The 26,697-nt window shown below is 40.0% G+C and overlaps 2 protein-coding genes across 9 annotated transcripts; one reads left to right on the forward strand and one right to left on the reverse strand.

The window, feature by feature from the left end:
• Window positions 1-60: 60 nt before the first annotated feature.
• Window positions 61-24,483, reverse strand: cfap54 (cilia and flagella associated 54). Of its 8 annotated transcripts, none has more exons than XM_026181609.1 (57): window positions 24,425-24,483; window positions 21,438-21,543; window positions 20,989-21,138; window positions 20,577-20,742; window positions 20,347-20,405; window positions 19,601-19,744; window positions 19,174-19,287; window positions 18,851-18,952; window positions 18,324-18,516; window positions 18,134-18,226; window positions 17,922-18,034; window positions 17,644-17,758; window positions 16,971-17,056; window positions 16,738-16,839; window positions 16,444-16,591; window positions 16,200-16,255; window positions 15,931-16,059; window positions 15,544-15,784; window positions 15,182-15,315; window positions 14,865-15,062; window positions 14,655-14,747; window positions 14,370-14,558; window positions 14,164-14,282; window positions 13,915-14,062; window positions 13,662-13,817; window positions 13,444-13,566; window positions 12,869-12,991; window positions 12,653-12,773; window positions 11,789-11,878; window positions 11,571-11,697; window positions 11,346-11,448; window positions 11,042-11,130; window positions 10,752-10,949; window positions 10,330-10,505; window positions 10,093-10,241; window positions 9,605-9,814; window positions 9,255-9,454; window positions 8,694-8,829; window positions 7,925-8,054; window positions 7,601-7,762; window positions 7,301-7,510; window positions 7,027-7,114; window positions 6,683-6,853; window positions 6,507-6,573; window positions 5,832-6,017; window positions 5,660-5,746; window positions 5,453-5,572; window positions 4,817-4,864; window positions 4,368-4,509; window positions 3,844-4,004; window positions 3,350-3,504; window positions 3,194-3,263; window positions 2,862-3,021; window positions 2,482-2,639; window positions 1,696-1,842; window positions 1,451-1,571; window positions 61-841 (listed from the first exon to the last, which is right to left on the reverse strand). In XM_026181609.1, the coding sequence occupies exons 2-57, from the start codon at window positions 21,471-21,473 to the stop codon at window positions 783-785; spliced, it is 7,371 nt and encodes a 2,456-aa protein (XP_026037394.1). In that variant the 5' UTR covers window positions 21,474-21,543; window positions 24,425-24,483; the 3' UTR covers window positions 61-782. The 8 variants fall into 8 exon arrangements, with proteins under 8 accessions (XP_026037394.1, XP_026037390.1, XP_026037391.1 ...); XM_026181605.1 differs by lacking the exon at window positions 24,425-24,483 and adding an exon at window positions 22,268-23,416 and having other exon boundaries at window positions 16,200-16,252; XM_026181606.1 differs by lacking the exon at window positions 24,425-24,483 and adding an exon at window positions 22,268-23,416 and having other exon boundaries at window positions 15,544-15,766.
• Window positions 23,747-25,610, forward strand: LOC113030295 (alpha-crystallin A chain-like). The gene is made up of 3 exons (XM_026181616.1): window positions 23,747-24,008; window positions 24,241-24,363; window positions 24,439-25,610. The coding sequence occupies exons 1-3, from the start codon at window positions 23,829-23,831 to the stop codon at window positions 24,628-24,630; spliced, it is 495 nt and encodes a 164-aa protein (XP_026037401.1). The 5' UTR covers window positions 23,747-23,828; the 3' UTR covers window positions 24,631-25,610.
• Window positions 25,611-26,697: the final 1,087 nt, after the last annotated feature.

The raw sequence follows: 26,697 nt of genomic DNA on the forward strand, positions 1-26,697 counted from the left end.
AGTCAATTCAGAGATTAAGGATTCCTTTTCTGACAGAAAGCACTTGTTACCCACACTTGATCAAAATATGAATACTTTTACTTATCTGTATCATTGCATTGCCATACCAAATAGTCGTCACTTAACATCTGTGTCCATCTTTTCAGAGATGTCTGGCTCCCATATTTCATACGTCAGTTTGAAACTACTCTTTTCTTTTGTGTTTTTTTTATTTGACCCATTTACTGATGCAGATAAACATACAAGAAGAACAACAAAAACTACACAGAGTTCTGGTAGCACCGTGTAGCTGTGGGGTAGCTTGCAGGGTTGGTGGTTCAAGCCTGTGCAATTTCACGCATAGTAGTGTCCTCGGACAAGACACCAAACCCATGGCTGATCTTTTTGGTGTGTGTGACTTGATAAATGAACATTTGCGTTTCATTTGCTTTGTAGATCTTTCAGTACCTTAGATTAAAAGGCGCTAAATTAATGCATACCATTTCATTTTATTCTAGACCTTAACTAAAAGTGACTTAAAATATCCAGAAATGCGAAACTATACAGTATTTTGGCTCTTATGTACTAAGTTGATAAAATAATGTGTTGCTACACAAACTTGTCCACAAGACTCTTGGTCTCCAGGAAAATAAAAGCCTTCAGCATCCATCTCTATCGTTAAATATGCACAAAAGATGCATTTAAGTAATTTAGGACTGGAGATGGTTGGATTGCCTGGAGATGAAATTGCTCGAGTCGCTCTCATTCTGGATAGAGTGGTGCAAAGTCTGCCTTGAAGTGGACTATGATGACTGGCTTGCAGAAACCTGTGTCTCCATTTTACTTTGACCCAGGATGTTGCCTGCAGAAAGCGATGCAGAAGATAGAATAATGACATTTCTAGACATTTATTCACAGAAAAATTACCCAAAATGTAGTAATTTAAACTTTTAATATTACTATTAGTTGGTAGTGATACTAACTAAATATTAGTAGTGATCTTCCTAACCTTCTAATGACAGCAAATTAAATATCTTAGTAATAGTAATTTAAAAAGATCACCTGGGGCTTCCAGTAAAGCCATTAAACAACGGAATATGTTTGTAAAATACTCAAAGTCTGAATAATAAATCCCTGATTTAAAAAACAGTGACCAGATCAATTAATGGTGAAGATTTTGGAAACAGAACATCATCTATGTCCTCAGTGAGTATAGTGTAAAATCCTAGGTGGGGGTTCACGATCCACACCTTCTGCATGAAATCCATTTTCAGAGATATTGAATTTTAAATTTCAAACTATGAACTTTTTATTTTTATTTTTTTGTTTGTTGCAGCATAGCTCTAAATACCAGGGCTGCCGTCTGCCTATCAGTCGCCTGGTCTGTAAATATATACTTTTAAAACTCATGACATTCATAAGACCAAGTTGTACTTTGTGGTGCATGATAAACAGAATGTTCCTCATTTACCAATTTGCAAACTGGTCTGGTTTAGTATGTTGAAGTATGGGAGGTAGATGTTTCTTGGTCCGGGAGGAAAGAGACGCATTTTTCCATCAACTAATTCCACACTTTCACCAAAATCACACAGCTGAAAGAAGAGGGGGAAAAAGATCAATGTTAATGTTATGATGTTATGCTTGTCTGCTTTCAGAATATACAGCGATAATATGATGTACACATATGTGTGTGTTAGTGTTTGTGTCTTCACTTGCCTGCTTTTTCAGCAGTTTCTGCATCAGCTGTAGAGGTGTGATACTCTGTGCCCCTCTTAAGTCACTGAGCAGCAAAGTGGCCTGAGCCAGCGTAATGACAGACTTCTGTGGCAAGCGTGTCCGTCCTGATAGCAGGCTCACTGCTTTCTACACACAGGGACAAACGGCGAACGCCGAGACTGTGATTACTTTAATTCACTGCACGTTCAGTGTAGCCATGCTGATAATTATATCACAAATACAGGCTCAATCCATGACGTCAAAAATCACACTTTCTAATGTGCACACTTCATTCGTTTTAATGAAGTCAAAAAAACAACAAGATTTTTGATCATGTGAGCCACCAACTCAAGAGTGTCCACGTTCTATTTCTAGTTTGAGAACAAAAGAGTGACTGCATTTACCTAAATCTAATCTCATTTAGCTTTTTTTCTTAGCTTTTTTATATTTACCTGCATTTATAAACAGTGACTAACAGCCACTGTCTCAGCAGACCAGAGAATGGGGTCTCTAACTGACCTCTGTCCCATTCTGCTGAACACAAGAATCTCTGGAACGTCTTGAGGGAGTTCTTCAAACTTGGATCACGTATAGACTGATCCGAATTATTCAAAGATCATGTATAAATCTAGGTTAAATCAAGGACTGCATGGCCTTGGAATTCAACCCATCAGACATGTACACCGCATGCTCTGGTCTCCTGCTCTGTTAATGCTTTTTTCAACACGTTACTTTTGTTGCAAAAAAGAATGAAAAAAATGTGTTTGTCTTTGTGTGCAATGGTACCTGCAGCATTGTCATGCTGTTGTCAGTCTTGCCTCTCCGGGCTTCCAGTCTGGCACCTTCGACCAACAGCAGGGCTTGAATGTCAAGGTCTCCCCACAGTGCACACTCATCAAGACCCTCCTGTAACACCCGGGCTGCTTCCTCATTAATGTTCTTACCTTGAAAAGATGGTGCCACATACATCGTAAATTAACAAAAAGTATAATAATAATAAAAATATTAGGAATATTAATAATTATAATAAAATTATAATGTGAAAAATGAGAAAGAGAAAGAGTTTGTGATCTTTTTTTAGTGACTGTAATAGTAATAATGTTTGTAGTAAGTTGTGGTACAATCCACCACTTTGAAAAAAAAAGACAGCAAACACATGACCAGACCTGGTAAAAGCTCAATGGTGCGAGGGTTGTGGGCAACCAAGCTGTTGACCAGAGCCAAGCGGCAATGTAACCACAGATGAACTCCAATCCTCTCACTGGCCTCAACTACTCCGGGACAGTCTCCATTCTGGGCATCTGACTCACCAAAATCTTTATCATCCTTAAGAAAGATCATGTATACAACAAATCATTTCTGCTGTCTTATTATGATTACTTAAAGAATTAAAATTCAATTCTGGTTGTAATGTAACAGTTGCTGTAACCAAGCATTCAAGGATCAACCTACTCGATTCTGTTAATGCTTTATATAAATATTTTGCCCAATCACTTACAGCCCAGGATCCTCTCACAGTCACAGGTGATGTTTGGAGCAGCTTCAAAGATGAAACTGCCGTGTCAAAGCTGAAGGGGGGGGGGGGGACATAAAAATGGTTAGGATAGGTAAGATATACACATGTACACAGTAGACATGCATAAAGTCATCGTACCAAAGTGCCGTATGTCCTTGTTGCATGTAGAGGTTGCCCTTTAGAAGATTGGATTCTATCGTCAGTTCCAGGGTTTCCATTTTGCACAAGGAATGAGATTCAAGCTGCTCTGAAATGGTGTTTAACCACGAGGAGGCACGTTCCAGCAAAAGGAACTGTAACAGAAGAGATGACAAATGGCAGAGAATTGACTTCATATTTCTTAAGGGTGTGCCTCACCTCATCCTACCCTGTACTTGTGAATGGATAATTATTTTACTAAGCCTGACATAATTCGGTCATATTGTTTTCATACATTTCAGTGAGGTTTTAGAAAGTCTTATCAAAAAGTCCGCGTAAATGTTACCTAAAGGACTACAAAAGCAGGAGAGGAATTCAGGAAAAAATATGTGGAATTATTGTGTGTTTTGGCATCGTTCACATTCTGCAGATCAACCTTGAGTCCTTTATTTACTGTGTGAAATACAGAAAACTTAAATTCCCAAGAGTCTTACCTTTATCCTTTCTGGGGTTAGATTCTTAGCATCAAGATTGAGAACTTTCTGCTCTCCTGTCTTTGGACAGCAGTCATCAGTGTCTGGACTGTCCTGCTCATCATCTTTTGGGTCCACCGAACAACTTGTTACGCTGATACAAACTTCTCCCTCCACAGAATCTGCAAAACATCCACACTTTTGAAATTTCACAATTGTAAAGCATCAAAACTGCCTCATCCTCAGCTTGTTCTATCACTGAAGTTGCTTTTAAAGAGAACTTGAACATTTAGGGCACAAATACAGAACAGTATATTTTAATGTGAGTGTATGCAAATTTATTACTCCCATAAAAAATGGACAAATCATCTTTTTAGATTGCAATTTTTTTGCTAACAGTCAGCACTATGTATACAATAATGTAATTTTTTCATGTGAACGCATATATTAAATGTGAGTTTAGAGTCAATTTTACCTCTAATCTTCTTGTTTAAATCACCTCAAACAGAAACAAAACAAAAGAAAGAATTATTCTTATTACAGACCTGGCACAGGATAGCCTGCGATAGCATTAGTAAGTGCCAGAACTAGTTGAACACGAGCAAGGTTAAATCTGAGGCACAGTGCTGGTCCATACAGGGTGCAGACTTCTGGAGTAAAGTCACAGTTCACAAGTTCCTCCAAAGCCTTAACACAAGCACCGCAAACACACAGATTACATTCATAAGAATCCAATGAAGTAGATCACGTTAGAGAGCATCTATTTAAAAGAAGTTGTATGCAGCTAAAAGAGCAGCACAAAGACAAAAAAGAGGTTAGTACAGTACTTGTGTATATATGTTTGTGACTTCATGTGCATATATCTGGTTAACTTGTATTTTCAAATTTGCCTGGAAGGCCAAAATGACAGGAATGGGCAAGGGGGTTGACCCAATTCAGTATGACTAAGAGACTTAAACTCTGAAGTGTGACTTTACAGTAATGTGGAGAATACCTCTGCATTGTCCAGAAGAGACTCGTTGCTACAGAATGTCTTTGTAGGCTGCACAAAAGAAAGCAAAAACATATGTGAAATTATGACATATATCCATCAGTTCTCTTATCAGGGTTGTGGGGAGAGCATGCAAACTCTACACAGAAAGGCTGCGACCTGGTGGTGGAGTCAAACTCAGGACATTTTTGCTGTGAGGCAACAGTGCTAATCACTGTGCTATGAGAAAAACAGCATGTTGCAGTGTTTCAAATCAGTTTTTTACCACGTGATAACCAGAAGTTTGCAGTGCTCACAAGACAGACCAGCTCACAGTTTAAAACAGATATGACGGGCTTCCTGAGAGGGTACTGCACATGACATTTCAAGGAGAAGGCCAAAACTGCACAAGGCCAGAAGTGTAACTGAAATAATCTCAACAACAGTGAAATATTCCATATACACAAAAAAAACAATGTAATCATTACTATTACTATATTAAGAATTCCATATGGATGATTCCATAAGTTCAATGCATTAACAAAACCTTTCCCAGTACCAGGACAACAAAGGACACGAGTGTACTGAAAATGAAAAAAATGAAAATGTGGAAAGACACTGAAAATTCTCTTTCAGCTTCTAAAAACAAAATGCTCTTACTTGGACACAGGCACTGGCAATGTATTGTCCATGAGGCAGAAGGACACCTGTTCCACGTGTGAGCTGAACTGCGTCCTTCACAGCTTCAGCGAACAGACACAGTTCAGTAAGGGCACGTATCTGCAGAAAACACGCAGGCAGATTAGAAAATCCATCATGAAAGCAAAACACTTGAATACAAACACAGGAGAAACAACAAATTCTGACCTTCAATATTTTGCCTTTGACAGTGTGCTGTACGTCTCTGCACACAGTCCCAACAAAATGTAGATAGAGGGCTAGTGTAGGAAGCAGCTGAAATTACAAACACAACTTAACACAAAGCCAGTTATTTATCATAAGCACTGATGAATAGCGGGCAGTGTTTTTGTATGTGTACCATGATGCAGTAGCCAGTGGTTAAAAGCCAGTGGCAAATGAAGTTCAGGCTTGACACAGTTGTGCCGAGGTGAAGCCTGTGGGGTTCGGAGAAAAGGTCAACTCCAGGGAGCAACTCATCTCCGATGCTGTAGGAGGCGTACTGGAGGTCTGCCTGGGGTTGAGCCATGGAGCAACACAGCAAACTCTAAAGAAGGAAGCAAAAATGTGTAATAGACACTCCAGTCCACTGTGTCCACTTCATGCTTTGCCTCTCCAAAGCATGAAGTGGACACATGTGCAGAAGTTGCAGTAAGTTGTAATAACAGCAGAGGGAGATATTTTATTTCAAGACAACATTAAAACAATCAGGGGAAATCATTTACATAGACATTATTAACATATTTACATGTAAATACATATTAGGCACCTAGCTTAATCGTTTCTGGCGATTAAAGGCTCTAGAATGCACTTTATACAATTTTTGCTCACTACTGATGTCTTGGCCTAAATGTATTATCTCCCCCTGTTGGTAATGCAGCTTATGCATGCGTGTCCATTTCACCCTTTGGAGAGACAAAGAGAACTGGGTGTCTATTACATGCTTTGCCCTTGGCATGTAGGAATGAATGCATACGCATGCATACCTACACATTAAAACACGCAACAGTATATCTGCTCAAACCATGTGTTTTACCTTAAACAGGTAAGCAGACAGGAGACAGTACTTTGTCCGCTGGTTGATATCAGAAGTTAAGATAAACCTGCAGAACCAAAAAACATGCAGCAGGAGTTGGCGAAACCTAAAGGTGTATGCTTGGAAAACCCATGAAAAAACACATCAAGTCAATGATAAACCTCAGTGAAACCTACTGTGCTATCTTAGCGGTGACCACAGCCGCCTGCAGACATCCCCACATTCCAGCCTGCCTTAGAATTTCTTGCAGGGAGCCATTCCCAAGCGACGCGCCATCCCATTTCTCCAAAACACCTGAGCTCTTCAAGGCACAATCTACGGCTTTACTCCAGCATGAGTGAGCAGCTCTGGAAATAAAAAACACCAGGAATAAAATTCTTACCATAATAAATCATAAATTATGCCAATCTGAGTTTTGCTTTTGATAAAAGGTTGAAAATGCATTTAAATACAAGTAAATGCATTTAAATACAAGGCTGAAGACTTGTTCCAACACACTCGTGTACAACAGTTTGCTAACCGTGTGTTTCCACTGTAGAACTGCAGGTTTCCCAGTTCATGCAGAGCCAGAACTCTGAGGGAGTCACGGCTGTTAGCCTTCAGGTATTCTGAGGAAAAGGTGAATGATAATTATAAGGACAGTAAACCATCTGACCCACTGAAATATGTGCTCATATGTCTTCATCCTATATTGCTGTAAGGTCACTTAGTCTGCATTTGTTGATATTTGCCTTATTTATGTAAAATGTGCAATAAAAGTCTCGACAGTTTCTAAACATTTTTTGTTCTCGTACTTATAGAAGTGGAGTATGCAGAAATGATAGTCTGCAAGTGGTCACGGCTGATAGGCAAGCCATAGATAGCATCTGGAGTACTGTAGTCCTCCTCTGTCAGGTCACATGGTTGGATGTTTGGAGTGGGCATAACAACAGGACTGAAATTCACAAAGCTCGCTGAATGGCTGAGACCTCGGCTCCGACAATGCTGCGTCGGTATCATAAAACCTCACGAGGGACACAAGCAGTGCAAAAAGTATTAATTTAAAATACTGTGTGCGACATGTGTATGTGTTATTCAAACAGTGAAGAACTTACAGGGTTGTGTGTTTGCCAGAAGCAGCACAAGCAGTGAGCGACTGTGCTGGAACATCTGAAGACAATATGTTTTTTTCTCAAGAGCTTCATGATAACAGCTCAGCGTGTCCTCTACATCCAGTGGGACACAAACAAGGGACATGGAGTGCTGTATCTCTGCACCTTAAATATACAGCATGTACATGAAAATATGACACCTGCGCTGCTGCAATTGATAAGTTATTGTCTAACATTTAGTTCTTACTCTGGTATTTAGTCATTACTATTTACTGTACACAAACCAGTGTTAACATTATTTTAGATGAGCTGTTTGGCTGTGTAAACCTGTAAGATCAACCGCTTCTCGAGGAATCGAGTTTGTCAGTGCTGCTTTTTTGTGAAGGTGCCGTTTCTGTGCGGCGTGATGGATCCGACCACTGAGAAGCTGGCAGCCTGCATAACTTTTATTGGTCACCTGAAAAGCATAGTATACACTCATTTACTGCACAATACAGACAATGCAAGATTGTAGACACAAGAGATTAATTAAGGACTGCAACTAGAACAAACATAGATTCCGTGGTGCTGTGAGTTATGAGATATTTAACTGAAATAATTTAAGTTTTTCAAATATTCCACAATATTTCTGTATAAAACCATTTGTACTGCCTTAGTTTTACTTCTTACACTTTGATTTTAACCAACACATGATGACCGGTACTATAGCCCCTTTCTACTCAAAGAGCGTCCCACTAAAATCTCATTCACACACATTCATAAGGTGCTTTTAGCTATACCTAAGCATTTATTTCTAATATTCACACACACTCACACTCTGATAAATGCATCAGGGGCAACTTTGGTTTCTCCAAGAATACCTTGACACATGGACAGGAGGAGTCTGAGGTTGATTTAAAGGTGGTATCTCAGGTGGTAGCTACGTGAGCCACAGTTACAATAAATGGGAGTGTAAATGGTAAATAGACCAGCACTTTTCCACTTTATCTGAGAACTCAAAGCGCTTTACACGACTTGCCTCATTCACCCATGCACACGAGCACTTTTTTTTTTGCTATGCTTTGTGTGTGCGTTTCTGTGTATGGGTCTGTGCTACCTCTTTTCCAGTGGCCTTCTGTGTGTTGACATGGTGTGGCTGTGGGAATGAAGGGCCTCCAAAAGAGTTTATTCTTTCAAGTAACATCCTCTGGGCGTGGACAAGCAGAGGAGTTACGATAACAGTATACCGATCCCTAGTATCATTACATAGATGGAAACAAACACACAAAACATTGTCAGGAACATAGATTGTGAGGGACTAAATGTCTTGGTCATTAACAAGTGAAAAAACACAGTATTCATCAAGTTTCTCTATATTACATGATTTTGAGTTTTCCTGGTTTCTTATGGTGAATTTATGTTTCATGCAAAGTACAACAACCCCACTCAAATCTCCTGCGATGCCAAGATCTCAAAGAGCATTTGATTTACTTCTCCCTAACAAATGTTTCTATTTGTAATAAGTCTTATATAAGACCTGAGAGGAGGACATGCAGAGGGTTGATGTGATAGATTAGGATCCATGGGATAGGTTTAGATGGAGGCAGATAATCCACTGTTGCAGCCACTAACAGAAGCAGCCAAAAGAAGAAGAAGATTTGTAGTACGTCTTATTCACCGTGTGTATGAGCTGAAAAGTAAAGCAAAGTGGGCCAGGCTTTCCCACTTGCCACTGTCATGGAGCCGCTCAAGAGTGTGCAACACCAACGTGCGGACCCAACGCAGATCCACCTGGGTGCTGTCATCAAGTGGGACTGAGAAGTGGAGACTGGACTCTAGCTCATCTTCAGTCAAGTCACTGCTATACAAACTCCAGAGCTAGCAGGGGCAGAAATGCAGATGAAAATGTAAAAGTACACATAGTGACATGTAAGCTGTGGTTTTGCCTTTATACTTTCCTAGGAATAAAACTATGTGCAAGTTTTTAGAAAGCAGCTATTAGTACAAATAGCAATATGTGAAGCTCACCCCTAGTTTTTGCAGCATGTCCATGATAAAGTCAGTGGCCAGCACCAGCAGTGGGGTGAGAATACTGTGCAGCTGTTCTGCTGTAATCGTACATGGAGTTTCAAGCTGAGCAGCTCTCTGTACAAGGACAGTGATTCTGCAGCTTTGGTCCCACAGTGTCTGACACACACACTGCAGAGTGGTCCAGTGGTTGCCACGATGAGCCAACACCTGGAAAATAATGAACAGTATTAGATATGAGTACATCAGAGGGACAGCTCAGGTTGGACTGTAAGTTGTGCAGAGGAGGGGGAGTGGATATACTGGACAAAGGCTGTTGAAGAAGGAGGAAAAGAGGAAGACCACAGAGAATATTCACGTATGTAGTGAAGGAGGACATGCAGAGGGTTGGTGTAACACAGGAGGATGCTGGGGTTAGAGTTGGATGTAGATGTAAAGTCACTGTAAAGTCATATATAAGTTTACATCCACATATGTATCAATGGTACCATCGCTCTCCGGAGATGCACAGCAACTTTGTTAATTGACTCCAGCAGTGTGGCACCAGTGCACCTCTGTGCCTCCATCTGCTGTTCCACAGAATGAGGAGAGCCCTCTCCCTCCTTACATCTGTCCTCTGCGACAGAGCCATCAACTGCTACAACAGATTAAGACAAATGTTGACAGACAGACCAGATGCTAGCTTTTCTCTTCACTTTATTTTCCGTGTGCCTTTTTCTTCTTACCATCCTTTCTTCCTCTATCTTTGTGAGCTGTCATCACATAGTCCATGTGATCAGATGAGTCTTCATGTAAAACAGCTTCATTTGAAGACTCCAACTCATGTTGCTGCGAGTTGTTCCTCCATACCAGGACACCAGAGTAAGCCAGAGAAAAACACAAAGGGTGAAACTGGCTGTATCTGTTAAAAGAACAAACAGTGCAGGACATTTTATAATTAGTCAACCATGTGAAGTACTACAGTATCTCAGCTCAGATAATACACATAAAAGTAAATACATTGCCACCCAAAAACAAGGCAAAGCTGCTTAGCATCAATCAGAAAAATGTTGTTTCTTAGTGTTTGTATTCAGTGTGAGTCTTTTATTACAAAGAGAAAAAAAAAAGAAAAAGTAAAGAATAATATCTGGCATCTCTGTGTGTGAACCTCTGCTCCAGGTCTCCTCTGTGTTGTTGGGGCAGATGCTGGTAAAACACTGCTAAATGGGCCTGAGCCATGTAGTAGTTCAGGTGTGATCTCCACACCCTCTCCACAGCGCAAGTGTGCCTCAGCTGTAGCCTCTTCTTTTGGCGCTGCATCACAGATGAAATCATAGCAAGCAAGTTCTCCATAGCCAGCACTTCCCTACAAACATGAACACACTTATTATATATGGACTTACAGAAATGATCAAGAAACCTCCTGAAAACAGAAAAACAAAAACACAGATACTCTACCTGTGAGTCCTCATTTTCAAAAGCATATTCTGTGCCAGTTTATGCTTTGCTTGCTTTCTTGTATCATCATGTGAAGAAGCGTTCTTGTGCTGTTTAAAGGGCAGCACATGTTATTGTTTTTAGTTGATATTGCAGCAACAAAGTAAAAACAAAGTTTTCTCTCAAGTCGCAGCATAATTTTGGCACTAAAACTGAGCCTGGTGAGCCAAAGATTCAGAGATGTAATGTACATTTTTGTCAGTGTAACTCAGATATTTCCTGCCCTTATTAACTACATGCATGTGTGCACATGTTGTATCATCACCTGGGAGGTTTCGCTTCCTTTTGCATTCTGGTTTCCACTTCTTTTTCTAATCTGTCCGTGCCCCTCCAAACATTTAGTGGACAGTACCATCGCCTCGTCACGGCTGCCAAAGAGAAAACTATTCACGAACTTTACTTAATGAAACTGACATTCATATCTTTCTGATATCTTTAGGTGTCTTTAGCTTTTAAAAATATATTGAAGAGCTTTATATTAAAAGCACACCTGGAAAGAAACTGAAACATGCTCTGCCCCCATTCCAACACAAGGTCTATGTGGCCTTCTTTCATGGTTCTTTGGAGTAGCAGTGCAGCAAACTCAGTAAAATACACCTTGCGTCGGAGTTTCATTACTATCAAGGACACACACACACGAACAAACCTACGAATTAGCAATACTAATAATTACGTCATAAAAAAAATATGAAAGACTATACAGCTTACCGTGCATGTAGGCATCCTTTAATGTGCCACTGGAGATCAGCTCGTACAATAAGTTTGGATCTTCTGAGACGGTTAGTGTCTGAGAAGTCTCTGGAAAAATATATGAAAAAATACATAGAAATCAGTCCAAAAATTACAGGATTTATAACAAAAATGCAAACTTTCTTCTATAAGCATTACTGTGCAAAAATCTTGTGCCATCCCTCATTTCTTCCTGATTTGTTTCAAAGAGTCAACCTTGTAATTTTTTAAGTGTTGTTGAACAACATCCGAGGCTTTCTGAAGGGTTTTGGACATTGGCTATTTTGTCACTCATTTTCAGTCTAGTGCTTGTACATGACCATTTTCAGAAAATGCTTTTATTAAGCCACATACGACTTGGCAAATAATTTTAAATTGTATCTTTTCCAGATGCTTATCATCTGGAAAGCATCATTTTTCAGGATAGCAACGATCCCAAACACATCGTCAATGCAGTAAGGGCTGAATAGAAAAACACAATATCACTAATGGATTGGCTTTTCCTCAACATTACTGAATCAGTGTAGGGTCATGTTGACAGGGAACAGAACAAAAGGCAGATAACATCCAGAGAAGAGCTTTGAATGTCCTTCAAGAAGCTCGGAGAACGATTCCTGAATTCCTGACTACTTACAAATCACAAGAAAGCCTCCCCAAGAGAGTTTAGGCTGTGTTGAAGAATAAAGATGTTCATTATTTACTATATTTCAGTGTATGTTTCCACATTTCACTAAATTACTGCACCAATTTCCCATTTACGTACCAAAATACAAAGAAATAAGGAATGGTTTGAGACTTTTGCACACCACTAACAGGACCAGTGTGAGTACATGTGTTTATTACCAGGCTCTGGGGTGTGTGTTCCTTTTGAAACTGTTATTTTCTTGTTCTTTCTTTCCAGTGCCTTCAGCTGACGACTTATTTTCATCTCACTCTTGACTGTGGCTTGATCTGCCGTTTTACGCTATACACATGGAAATGCACAAAAATGCTAGAAGTCGTACTTTACTTAAGTATATACATAATATATCACAACAGCATCCAGAAAACAGCTCTTACACCCTCAGATTGATTGGTGAGTCTCCTAATCTGCAGCTGGGCATGATAGACATCCTGAAGTAGCCTGCAGCCACAGTCCATCAGTGCTTTGGCCATCTCGTGTTTCCTGAGCACACGCAACGTCTGTCAGGAAGAACAGAAGAGTTCCCAGTTAGTTTGCACAAAGTTTTGATTTTATTCTTATTTTAAATTCCATGTGAGTCACTGTAAATGTAAGTAAAAGTCAACACAAAATAATAAATACACAAATGGATTGGCATTGTAGCATGGTCTCAAACTATACAAAAAGATTTTATGTAGTGGTAAATCCAACGGAGCGCTGTCAACCAATATGCAGTGCAAATATATACATGCAAACAATGAGTGCAAGAAGTAATCAAAACTTTTATGTATAACACTTTAAAACTTGTGCATACAATTAGAAAAGGTTATCTATTTGTACGCACATTAACATGAACACTATGTGCACACACACACACACACACACACACACACACACACACACACACACACACACACACACACACACACACACACACACACACACACACACACACACACACACACACACACACCTTTGCCAGGTAGTAGGTGATGCAGGCTATCATGTGGATAAAAGATTCTGAGGTGTTTCCAGTCCATTTTTGTTTTAGAAGACCTGAATTCTCCTCCAAAACCATCAAGCATTTTTTTAGTACCTAAACACCAGAACACAAACAGAGGTATGATTATTCATTTATAGTTCTTACTATGTTATACTGTTGATACTTTTATGGACGTGGTGGTTGCATACTTGCACCACAGAGTCACAAGTAATCTGATGGAACATTATAGGTGCCAGGAGCCCGTAGCAGCTAACTGCAGCCTGCAAAGCAGCAGCCGCATCATTCAAACACATCGCCAAGTCCATGGCCACCAGCATTCGCTCGCATTCTTCCAGTCTGGCTTCCTGCGTACAAACAGGAAGAGCATTCCATTTAGAAAATGCAAAATAAGTGTATAAGTTAGTGTCACTGCACAGTGCTCAACAAGACTCAGGTATTTACTTTTTCCCAGATAAATGGTCCATTGTCACTGAATGAGTCCCAATAGAGTGATCCCTGCTGAATGTTGATCTCTGTCTCTATGAAGATGGACGTGAGAAACAGCTGACACAAGTGAAGAGAGGAGTACTGCAGGATTTCTTTGCGTAGTCTTTAGCATGATAAATGAAGACAGAGTAGGAGGTAAGTAAATACAAAACAAAAAAGAAAATTCCTTGACAGGTACTGTGTGGTGTGTGTTTCCCTCCTCACCCTGTGGTGGCTAGTCTACCCTCTGTGCTGTTGGACTCACTGTCAGGGTAGGTGCAGTGGCTCCAAAGTTCTCTGAAGGCTCTTTTTGCTATAGCATACTGCTCTGTCTGAAAAGCCACCTGAGGAAAAAGTCAACAAGGCTAAAAACATAGCCCAAACCTTTCTCTGTCTACTTGGTACAGGTGTAGAGTGGCTTGAAATTGTACCTTAGCCAAATGAGCCCAAGCAGAGAGCAGTGGTACAGGCATGGATGCCAACAGTGGTAATGTTGTCCCCCCTATAGTGCTGCCCAGTAGCTCTCCCTGACTGTTGTATGCTGCAACAGCAAACACATACTTCTGATTGGGCTCCAGACCCTCCACCCTCAGCACACACTCACCAGATACAGCAGGTACCTTGAAACAAAATCATATACACAGAGGTAAGTGATAATGACAAAAATGAGTTTCACTACACTTGATATTCTTCTTCTGTGAAGAAATAAACTGCACCATATTTCCAGTTCCTGGCAGGCTGCAGTCTCCAAGCCGGACTTTCCGGTTTATGCCCTCAGCTACCCGACTGCAAAGCTGGTACCAGCACACCTCAAAGGAAACAAAAGAGGAAAGATTTCAAAAAGTGTTGAACATGTGTGGATTATTTGCTCACTGTTAGGTTATTAAGATTAGTAAAATGATGGCCTAATTAAATGTAAATCTCACTTGTCCCTCTAAGTTATGAGGTGCTGGGGCAAAGGTCATGGAGTGGTTGTTGCGTGAGAGTAGGACAGGAGGAGGTGGAGGGCTCTGTCCGTCCTCCTTGATTACTTTGCCTTTATCTTCAGATGTAGTATTAGGAGTTGAGGACATGTACACTTTTCTCTCCTCCATACCTGCTTTCTCTATGAGGGTAGCAGCATCCTATCAACAGCGCACAGCAGTATAATTTTCACATGTCCTTAAAACTAATATTAAACACCACTAAGTCAAAATGTGGCTATAATCAACCAAATGTCGTGAAAGTATTCTGCTTGTTTAACCTCCAGCAGACTTTTGGTTTCACTGATGTCACTTTGTTCCATGTTGTTGTACACCAGCAAAGCTTTCTGGATCAGGAACAGAGCTTTGGACACCTTGTTTTTTTTGATCCGGTCCAACAGTTCAGACTCTACAACTAAACAAAGACAGTTTACTCACAATTTATATTATATTCAGACATACAACTTGTCGGTAAGCATATGTATTTAATTCCCTCTAACTATGATTTACTGTTGCCAGATTTTAACTTCTGTTTATAAATGTGCAAGTGTGAAGTAGCAATATTTTGCCATTTCAGTCAGTGCAGAGCTTAAACTACTTGTCCAAAATCACTGGTGAGTAAAACCACCAGAACAACTCTGACCTGCATTTAGCTGCAGCAACTTGAGGGAAGCCCTGTGGAGGATAATGTCCAACTCTAGGTGGAGATCTTTGATCAGAAGATACGTGCATGTGGCTTCAGTTTGTCGACAGCCATTAAAGTCAGATTCTGTTTGAGTTTCCACCTCTCCTTTTTTCAGATTTACTTCATCGTCTTCATTTCTGTGTTTTGATGATTTTGGAGAGGTTGTGGAAAAAGCCGATGACTGGAGGGGACAAAATTTCTATCAGAAGAAGAACACGTGCAATTTAAAAAAACAAAACGAAAAACTGCATGCCCATACAAGATTTAGTAAATAAACTCAGTAAATGTGAGAAAGAATATTTACCAACATGCTAGAAATGCGTGTGGGACAAGATGACTGTGTACCTGCATGAACGCAAAGTCAGTGAAAGCTGAGCAGTCCTGGGGGGCCAGCGTAGCCGCACCCTTTGCCAAAGCTTCGAGACCCCTCTTTACCACCTCACACACTTTCTGAAGCAGCTCTGTGCTTGAACTCTGCAAACACAAACACACATATAAAAAGTTCACTTCATACTTTCAGTAAACAAGAGACAGGACACTGCCCAATAGCACCATGCAGTATGATGTCATTTGTTCACATTTTGATGGTATGCCCAACCAGTCTATTTACATACCTCAAGAATAGAGAAAGAGTTTGGCTTTGCATCATCACAGTCTCTTTCGCAAACTGCTGGAGATAAGACATGAGAATAAAAATATTCTCAAAGCTTTGGTTTGTGTCTGTAGTGCATGTTCGTATGCATACGCATACGTATGTGTTTGTGACGGTGCAAGATCAAATAGATACAGTACAAACAACAATAGCTTTAAATCTCCAGCAGACCGTAACAGAGCAAGTGGCAGAAAATAACCTCGCACCTGACGTTGAAGTTTCAAGAAAATATTCAGCTGCATTCTCAAGCAGCATGCCCAGTGTGTGGCTCATCTCTGCTATCATGATACAGTCAACAGCTGCCAGGTCACAGGTGAGGGCCACCTCATACAACACATAAAGACACCACAACCACTGCAAAAATAGATTTACAAACAGCAAAAAAGACAAATGAACAGAACAATGAAAATTCATGAATGTACTATGCAAAGTTTTATATTTAACAGCAATAAAGTCGGAAGCAGCAAGTCGGAAGCAGCAATGTTTTTTTGAACACATACCTTGTCATGATTTTGCAGAGGATCTCTCTGTATCACCGCTTTCATCTTACCCCACAGGAACAACACAATATCCAAAATCAGGTCTGCATCTGGCTGCACCTCCTACACAGACACAAACACACACAGCTTAAATGCTTATAAATCTCCTCCTCTGAATTCTAACTTTAGCCTGAACCCTAATCCTTTATCCTCAACACAAACACCTGCAAACAGTACGTGGCATAGAAACTTACAGGAGCAGAATCACAGACGGACTTGTGAAGGGTTTCTACCAGATCCATCAGTTTATCACTCATAGAAAGTGAAGCCTTATGTTGGTCTGTGGAAACATAAAAGAACATGACCACTTTATATTGTGATTGCTGAGATTAGTTTGGAATAATCTGAGGAACCAAAGCTCACCACTGACCACCATACTAACAATTAATCAATGTTTAGTACATTATTTGACCTAAAAACATCACGAAAAAATAGATCCAGACATGTTTTGCAGTTGACATTTCTCATATGTACTCTATTTGATTTAGGTAAGTGGTGATCCCTGGACAGAAGTTACATAATACCTACTTGCTTTCAGTGAAATATCTAAACCTTTACCAGCTCTATTCTCACAATATTGATTGAACATTACTCAGACTTTGTGCTAGCATGCTGAATTTTTAGCTGATTTGAAAAATTAGATTCCAGATATACTAATCTGCTGGCTAATTTTGATAAAAACTGGATGTATTACATGCGGTAAAAATACTGATAAACTCTGTAGCAGCTTAAAAGCACAAAATTCAAGGACAGGGAGGCAGAAAGCTATTTAATGAATCCTTTATTAATAAGGTTTATTTTTCAAAATAAAAGTTTGGAGCCTGAAAAATTTAATAAGTCTGTATGTGGCAGATTTAATATTGCTACCTTTGCTTGTGATGTCTTCTTTAGGAGGGCTCCTCTGGGTAGACAGCAAAATGTTGAAACTGTGAAGCAAAGCAAGCTCCTGCTTTCCCCTCCTGAATGATTGGCCATCCAAACTCTGTGATTAGAGAAAGCCAAATTAAATAAAAACTTCCCTGATGATCATTCAAACAGTGGAAGCCCCAAACCGAATCATCAATCTTGAAATGCATGTGAAACCTGATGCATTCCACTTTTCTCATTAATATGAATTAAAGCATTTTTGCTTGTGTGCTACTTACAGTCAAAACCTGCAGCATCTCTGTGCTGAGTTCAGTAAATGCATCCTGCTGCTTGTACTGAAACAGCAGTTTGATGAACCTCACTGCAGACATGACGGGTATTTTGTTTTCTCCTAGCAACACAACACATCTCCTTATCTCATACTGACTTTTAAAGCAATGCACAAAACAAACACACATGCTCATTGTAATAAAGGACCAAAATGACTCACCTGAAATGGCTAAATCTATCAGAGTCGAATTCTGTGTCAGTACAAGAGGAGACAGGCACGGGTGGTCATCATACCTCTGCTCACCAGTGACACCTTGACAGACACGGCCATACATGTACATTACCCACTCAGAATCCCTCACCTTACTGAAATCACAAAATGTTTTTTATTGTGTACTTGTTTCACTAACCAGATAACAAACTAATTCCAGCAGACAGGAGTTCCAGGTAGACCTCTTGTAGCTCCGGATCTTCAGGCATTCTCATTTGAAGTGGCCGCGTGTTGCTGTCCCAGAGTGCTTCCAAAATGCCCAGGAACTGTGCTGCACTGCACTCAAACAAGCCTGTTAGCAGGCGCTCTGTTGGGGTACGAGGCCATGGCACCTACAGTACACACACATAGGCATGTGATTTTAGTTACAACACCGACTCACAACATTAGATTTCCTTAGAAGCAAACAGGTTGTAAAAAACAAACAGAACTAAAACAGAAATCTAGGGTTCAAACAATTAAACTATATGGCACGGGGTTATTTAATTATTATTATTATTATTAAAGAAATCCAACAAAGGCAATGCATAGAGTGATAGAAGATTTAAAGGTGATAACACAGTATACAGCGTTAAACAACTAACAAGAGCCCCTAAATTATACTGCATTTAAAAGTAAGAATTAACATTAAATATGATGATATGGCAGTAAAGCAGATCCCATTACATTAGGTATGTCCTTCAGGGTGCTTTTGATTTTGGTCTTGTACAGGGTTTTGGGTCTCTTTCGGGTCTCAAATGCTGCTCGCTTGAAAATCATGGCACCAAGCTGAAAAACAGAACGCTCTCAATCACCTTTCATATGTTAACCAAAGAAGAGCACATCAATACTGTAAAACACTGACAAGGTAAGTAAGCTTCTTCAGAAGTGACTATATTCAGTTGTGAGCATGTAAGTATGGAAATTGCTGTATCTAACACACTGAGAAACAACAGCATTTTATCACAACAACATAGTGTGCTGATGTATCTCAAGGACAAGTTTCTTGCCTTGATGGAGGCATCTTTGTAAGCTCTCTGAGTCTCTCTGGTGGCAGGAACTTCACTGTGCTCCCCGAGTTTTGCTAATTCATTGATTTTTCCAAGGGCTCTCCGGGCAAATTCCTGAGAGCATTTGAGGACACACAAATCCAATTAACTTTTATTGCAACAATATGATGGTTGCATTTCAAAATAAACTATACAAACAAATGTAGTTAGCAAATATACTCATGGGTTAACCATACCAGCAAGACTTTCTTTTTGTACAGTCAAGTGTGAGGAATAATTTAGTGCCTTGTGCTGATTAACAGCAAGCAGGCTAAGGAAATTACATAAAGATCAACACCAAGTTACAATGAGCATTTATTACTGATTAGATCAGCCTGTGATGGATCAAATCGTGTATTTGTAGGTGTCTGACGCTGACGTATTTCACCTCCGCCTGCACCTCAGCATGGTTGTCATAGTAACACTGGCAGACGGCACAGTAGAGTGTGACGATCACTGGCAGATACTTAGCTGTCATCAGAGGGATGGACAACTCCAAACTGATGCTTGCCCACAGGAGGTACTCCAGTGCCTGAATAGGATGACAAACGGCGACTGTGAGTATCACAAAGTATTAAAAAGACAACTACACAATTTTATTATACACTACATTCATTATATAACAATATTACACAGATTTAGTTGTGTGTTCTGCAATGTGCAGAGGCTCAATCAACTAAAACTGAAATATTGTCACTCACGATCAGTCCAAAGCCATATTCCAACATTCAGTTAGACATTCAGTCTCTGTCACACATGATTTTCTCACCATCCTTCATGTTTTTATTTTCCTTTAGGGCAGGGGTGTCAAACTCATTTCACATCGTGGGCCAGATACAGCCCACTTTGACTGAGTAAAAAAAACTTGGAACTTGTTTGCTTATCTACTGCTTACTTTGATGTACGGTAGTATGAATGGCAATAGATGAGGTCTTTATCATTAGGAAAAGTTGTAAAACTTACAAATCACAGTTAAAAACCCCAAATGTATGCCTTTCTTCACATTTTTTAAAGTAACCCAGTGGGCCAGATCGGAGACCTTGACAGGCTGATTTTGGCCTGTGAGCCTTATGTTTGACATCCCTGCTTTAGGAATGAGTAGCAGAAGTGAAAAGTGGCAGGAGTGAACAGTACCTGCGCGCTGCACTGCATAGTCATCAAATAACGGCAGACATTGTAAATGTGTAATGAACCTGGATGACAAGAGATAGAAATACATTACTACTTAATACAATAGTAGATAAACAGTTTATGAACAGTTCATTTTCATTTTTATCTTCAAATTTTGAGAGCTCAATTTGTTCTACCAAGATTACTCCTAGATAGAAATATCACACTGAATTATACAAGTTCTTCTAATATACCATTATATATCTGCCAGTAGAGGTGCTCGTGTTGCTGAAATGCCTGCATCATGGTCCTCATGAAGTTCAGCACACACAGCAGTTTACAGAGCCCCTTTTGGCTGAGGAAACTGTGCTGTCTCTCCAGCTCAAATATACACAGGGCACAGCCCTGCATGGCACGTACCTGTACACACACAGACACAAACACACACATATAGAGGACAGACACACAGGCACAGACACATGGATACATACAGAATAATAGCAGATTTTTAACAAAAATGTCTCAAAATGTCAATGACCTCAGCCAATGTAGTAAACTTTCTTTGTAGCATAAAACAACAAAGCAAATCCTGGAAACAGTTATTACACAGCATTTTAAACAGAGATACACAGGACACACACAGTCACACAGTGATGTGTACCTTACCTTCATGGCAAAGGTATTTTGGTCTGTATCAAGCCCTTCGGGGAAGAAGCAGGCCATAAACTGATCCACATTTGTGATGTCAGTTATTTTCACTGAGCTGAACTGTGACAGGTGGAGACTGTAGCCCTGCCTTAGAGCCAGCTGGTACAGCTTGAAGAAGCAGAGGGAAGAAAAATAACACTGTGAATGTGTTAACATGTAATTAATGCGCAGAAGACAACATATCCAAAGGCTTCTTATAGTTTTACTGCAGCAAAACCAAGATTGCAAATACTGAGAACAAAACCAATGAGTCAAGTAGTAAAACAAAGAATTCACAGCAACCAAGACTGACAATAGTGACTGAAAAAACTGTGTAATTCACAGACTGAATTAATATTTAATCAAAGAAAAAGTCTGTGGTAACCAAATATTAGTAGGTATTCTAATTTGGGGGATTTGTCAAATACCTTTATTCCAAAGAGAAAATCTGCAATCTGCAACATGTGCTCCTGGTACAGTTTCAAAGGCAGTCGATGTTTGAACTTTTTCCATATCTCCACCAGAATTTTAATCCTTTGAAAATGAATTCAGAAAAGCATAGCTTTAAAATAAATAACATAAATAAGCAAACATCAACACCAAGAGATCTCTAACTGGTTCAAGATCTATGTAATATAAAATATGTTCAAATCTGTTTTTTGGGATACTGACAAACTGAACATTGTTATTTTCATTTTCTACATGATCTTTTTAAAAAGTTAAACAAGGACATTCAGTGGATGCATGATAGGAAAAAGCCTTTAATTATGCTGTGATGTACGCTGACGACTCGGTTGTTCTGGGTTTTTTTTAAAAAAATGATGCTGGCTAGCAGCAACTGTCAGCGTCTCCTAAAAAGTATAGCTTGCAGTATGATATTGAAGTTATTATTAAAGGCCACTGCAATCCTGCTTTATACAGCAGATACATGCAGTTATAGCAAAGCAAAAAATGTAAATGGTGCACTCAAGACTTTTCTTAAGTACAAGCCAAGTGTTTGAGACTAGTAACTGGACCTTATCAAACATTTCCATATATTATGGTCAAATCATAAACACCATAATAATTATAAGCTACACAGTGTATCATTTATTATTAGCTAAATACATTTTAGTGGAACAATGACGGTAATAAAAACTGCACGCAACTAGCTATAAAAATTTATTTAAATAAGCCTGATTTAATAAGCTAAAGTTTCCTATAATCAGTCAATATGAGCTTTATAAGCTAGCGCTGACTTGGCTTTTTAGCATCTCACCCTTTAGCATAAGTGCTGTTGTCCTGGTTGTTCGACGAAGCCACTTGTTTCATCAGCGTTATAAACGAGTTAATCTCTCGCTTAAAAGCTGAAAGTACTGGGTTTCTTTGATCAAGTTCCCCATAATACGACGCTGGTAAATCCATTTCTGCGTCCACAAAAACGATTCTGACCGGCTAGCACATTTATGTTGGTTATTTCCAACTACACCAACAAAACTGCTCCAGTCTAAGAGACCGGGACAAGACACATCACCATGGTAACAAGCGACGCTAATAGGGCCGACTTTGTGGATACCGTATTTCCTGTCTTTTTCTTTGTTTCTTTTCTATTCTTTTGTTGGGTTTAAGAATGAAAACTAGTTTCCCGTGTTTAGGGAAAACTTATAGTTTGCGATAAACAACGTTAACCACGTTTTGGAGAGCCTTCCTGAAAGGCCTTAAGGGCAAGAAAAGAAAAAGGTTCAGCACATATTTCTGCTGAGCTTTTGGACAGTTTTAAAAAGGTAACAGTTTAACAAAGACTGATTAAACATATAATGTCTTACACTTACAAAGCTTTCATTTATAATCAGTAAAATACAAATCCTTTAATTCACTACAGTCAGGGCTTTTACTGCTACCTGCCATGCTCATGCTTTAGTACCTTGGAGTGTCTTTATTGCTTTCTTACTTGAATTCATTTCGACCTGTCCATAAACCTAACATTTATATTGGGCATTTATATTAATGATAGATAAAAACTCCAGCTTTGATTGGACTGGTCTTTGGCTCAGGCACAGTGCCTGGGCTTGGTCTGCAAAGCACTAAAACTAAAATTCATGGTGTGATGGTTTAAAAGCCTCTGATGAACCTCTATGCTTGCAGATATAATTTAATGCATATAGCCTTCAGTACTAACATGACTGGGAGGATGAAAGAAATTTATTGGCACAACCAACGCAAAGGACTTCATATTTTACATCTGAGCTCATAGCAAAATGATACGCACAGTGTCATCTAATGCTGGCCCTTACAAACTCATCAGTTCCCATTCAGTCACACATCCACTCCACACACAAACCTAAAGCTCCTGGCACTCAGAGCACAGCAGGCTAATGCTCTGGCAGCTATTCCTCAAACAAACCCTCACAAAAACACACACACAGGCACACACACACCAGACAGGAGCATTTCCTGGGGAATGAGCATGGAGGATGTCAGCAGTATTCCTAGCCAGTGTCACCTCATGACCGAGAGAACAGGGACAGATAGAGGGTAACGGCGAGGGAGAGAACCAGTCTCAGTCAGACAGATAAAACAATGGGAGTGATGGAGGGATAAACAGTTGAGATCATTGTTCCAGAAAGATCAGGCTGTTGGCAGAGTCCATATGCAAGTGTGCATGGGAGGTCACGGAGGGGAGGAGGTGCAGAGGTGGTGAACAGAGGCAAAGTCTGGCTTGGATGGGAGGGAAAGACCTATAAATTCAGTGCAGGAGAGCACAGCAGCACCCATCTCAAACCAAATCAGACCTAGTCAGCCTGCCTCGTCATTTATTACAACCCTCTTGGAATCTCACCATGGATATCCCCATCCAGTATCCCTGGTACCGCCGGGCGTTCCCACATCGATTTCCTGACCTCTCCATGGCAGAACCTCTCACTGACTGGCCAATGATGTGGCCATTCTCCTGGTCCTTCCCCTGGATGCGCCCTTTGTTTATGCGTTGGTTCAACTGGCCCGACAATGGACACAGTGAGGTAGAGTACAGTTCACCTGTGTAATTAAGATTATTACATCATGGGAGTTACGCACAAATGTCAGTGTTTTATGGCCTTTCGTTTGTGAGGTTTGGATTAATGATCATCAGAGTCAAAACCTCCACTGATATCATGAGTGTTTGTGTAATTTTCAGGTGCCAGTCCTTCATTAAACAAGATTTGTATGGGTTTTTATCCCAGGCTGACTCACTGCTCTACTGTATGTATTTAGATGCGCTTGGAAAAGGATCGCTATGTCATTTATGTGGATGTGAAGCATTTCTCCCCTGATGAGCTGTCTGTCAGCGTTAGTGATGATTTCATCACAGTACACGGCAAACATGAAGACAGACAGGTCAGAGGAGCAAATTTAACACCAGAAAATAAATTTAGCCACACTGTTCTGATGCACTCACTAATTCTGTTTCAGGATGACCACGGCTATGTGTCAAGAGAGTTTCTGAGGAAGTACAGGCTTCCTTCTGGTGTGACATGTGCCGAGGTCACCTCCAGTCTGTCGTGTGATGGTGTACTGACAATCACAGCACCTCGGTCATCTCCTGGGCCGGAGCGCAATATTCCTATTTCCTGTGAAGATGGAACACAGAAACAGAAAATGTAGAGCAGAGCCTGACGCACCAGATGCTGCTTTACTATTAACCCTTTATATTGTCTGTTATGTTGGCAGTGCCGTACATATATATAGAGTAGTCATACAGTTCTAGATGTCTAAAACTGCTGTCTAATAAAACAGTTCCTAACCCCTAACTCACTATTATTGTGTTGTCTCAGCAAAACTGTAGAGCTCGTGTAACAGTCTGTTTTTGACATTACAGCTTTTATAGACACATCATGGTGAGCTCCAGGATATTGAGCTCCCAAGAGTTCATTTCCCTATCATAAACAAACAGATTAGGCTTCTACGCAAAATACAGTCGCACATGTAACAGTATTTCCAAAGACAAATTCATAACCACCATCAGGCATTTAGAGAAACACAATGTCTCTAGCAACCTTTCATTTCAGTGGCAAATGTGCTAGTTAGTAACTGAACCCAGAGAAGCTTGCAGCATCTACTGGTTCTGCAGAGAAATACTAATACTAATCAGTACTATCCACTAAAGGTGCTAACACACTAACCAAAGATGTATTTTCAGCACACAGAGCAGAGTGAGCGGGTATTAGTAAGATGCCAAATGTGCTGTGTTCATTCTGTGGGAAGAACATTGGTTTCTGCATGTGTGAGGAGGAGGTTTTCTGGAGGCACAGACAGCCCGTTTGTTTTTAGTAAAAAAAAAAAAAACTAAATAAATAAACAGAAGAAGAAGAAAAAGCCACCAAAGGCCTCGGGACCAGGCGTGTTGAGAGAATGAGAGCGAATGAGCAAGAAGCAAAGTTGTGGACAAAGGAGAGAAACAGACAGGGCCCCTTTTTCACTGGGGAACATGACCTCTGAGCTGCTAAGGGTAGTATGATTGTGAATGTACGTGAGCGCATTTATACTTGTAGATGCAAGAATTACAACTCTATTATCTTTGTTAAGCCTTTTGGAATATTAACACTGACAACAGCAAATAGAATAAATATGGAGATTCAAGTTCACAGGTCGGTTGTGTGTGTTTTTGAATCATTGTCAAGGTTTTCTTCTGTCTATTGTGTTGCTGTTCTCAAATGGATTTCAAATAACAACGTACACTCACTGACCACTTAATGAGGTGTTCAGTAGCTCATTAACATCAATATTGATCAGCCAATCAAATGGCAAGAACTCATGGTCATGGTCCAGATGATCTGCTGAAGTTTCAGAGTAGGAATCAGAAGCAGATGAACTACAGCTCGGACAGTCTCGGTCGTTGTGTCCTTTGGCAAGACAGTCAAAGGAGCTAGCAAAGAAAAGGGCAAGACACTTCACCCATTGCCTACTGGTGGTGGTCAGAGGGCCCGGTGGCGCCAGTGTCCGGCAGCCTCGCCTCTGTCAGTGCGCCCCAGGGTGGCTGCAATGTAGCTTGCCATCATCAGTGTGTGAATGTGTGTGCGAATGGGTGGATGACTGGATGTGTAACACGCTTTGGGGTCCTTAGGGACTAGTAAAGCGCTATACAAATACAGGCCATTACAGCAGCAAAAACCATATTAGGTCCTTCACCTGTCAATTACAATTCACACGGGCTTGACAAAATTGGACAATAGTAAAAGAAGGGAAGATAGAAGAAAAAATGTTGCCTGATCTAATAGTCTTGATTTCTGCCAGAATCAGAACTAGATGATAGTAGCACTAAAAATCATCATAGACCTGCACTACATTTATTTTTTAATTTTACCAAAGTACAATATTTAGATTGAGAAAGGTTTATATAATTATTTAGCCTTGTTGTGCAAACAAGCCTTCATAACTTAATAAATATAGAATTTGAAAAATAACAAACCTAAAAAGAAACACTAGGTATGAGATACATGAGTACCTATGATACGGTGATACTTTTGGTAAACAACCATTTGACTAACATGTGTGTCTCACCTGCTCTTGTTCATCTCTGTTCTGTCCTCATTCTCCATCTCCCTCTCTGTTCCTCTCTCCCTCTTTGTGCTGACAATCATCAAATATACAGATATTTACAAACTCTTCAGATAAAAACACAAACACTTTTTAATTGTAACATCAAATCAGACTAAATGTTTATTTTTTTAG

This window comes from Astatotilapia calliptera, chromosome 10, assembly GCF_900246225.1.
Source record: "Astatotilapia calliptera chromosome 10, fAstCal1.2, whole genome shotgun sequence".
Lineage (NCBI taxonomy): Eukaryota > Metazoa > Chordata > Actinopteri > Cichliformes > Cichlidae > Astatotilapia > Astatotilapia calliptera.

Bases quoted from the DNA above. Each gene is read 5' to 3' on its own strand.
- cfap54 (XM_026181604.1), bottom strand. From the start codon at position 22,413: ATGGATTTACCAGCGTCGTATTATGGGGAACTTGATCAAAGAAACCCA. The intron at 8,055-8,693 runs GTAGCACAGACC...TATGCTTTTCAG, and splicing joins AGAAGGCCACTGGAAAAGAG to GTGACCAATAAAAGTTATGC. The intron at 7,115-7,300 runs GTACGAGAACAA...CCTTTTCCTCAG, and splicing joins TGCATACTCCACTTCTATAA to AATACCTGAAGGCTAACAGC.
- LOC113030295 (XM_026181616.1), top strand. From the start codon at position 23,829: ATGGATATCCCCATCCAGTATCCCTGGTACCGCCGGGCGTTCCCACAT. The intron at 24,009-24,240 runs GTAGAGTACAGT...GTATGTATTTAG, and splicing joins CCGACAATGGACACAGTGAG to ATGCGCTTGGAAAAGGATCG. The intron at 24,364-24,438 runs GTCAGAGGAGCA...ATTCTGTTTCAG, and splicing joins GCAAACATGAAGACAGACAG to GATGACCACGGCTATGTGTC.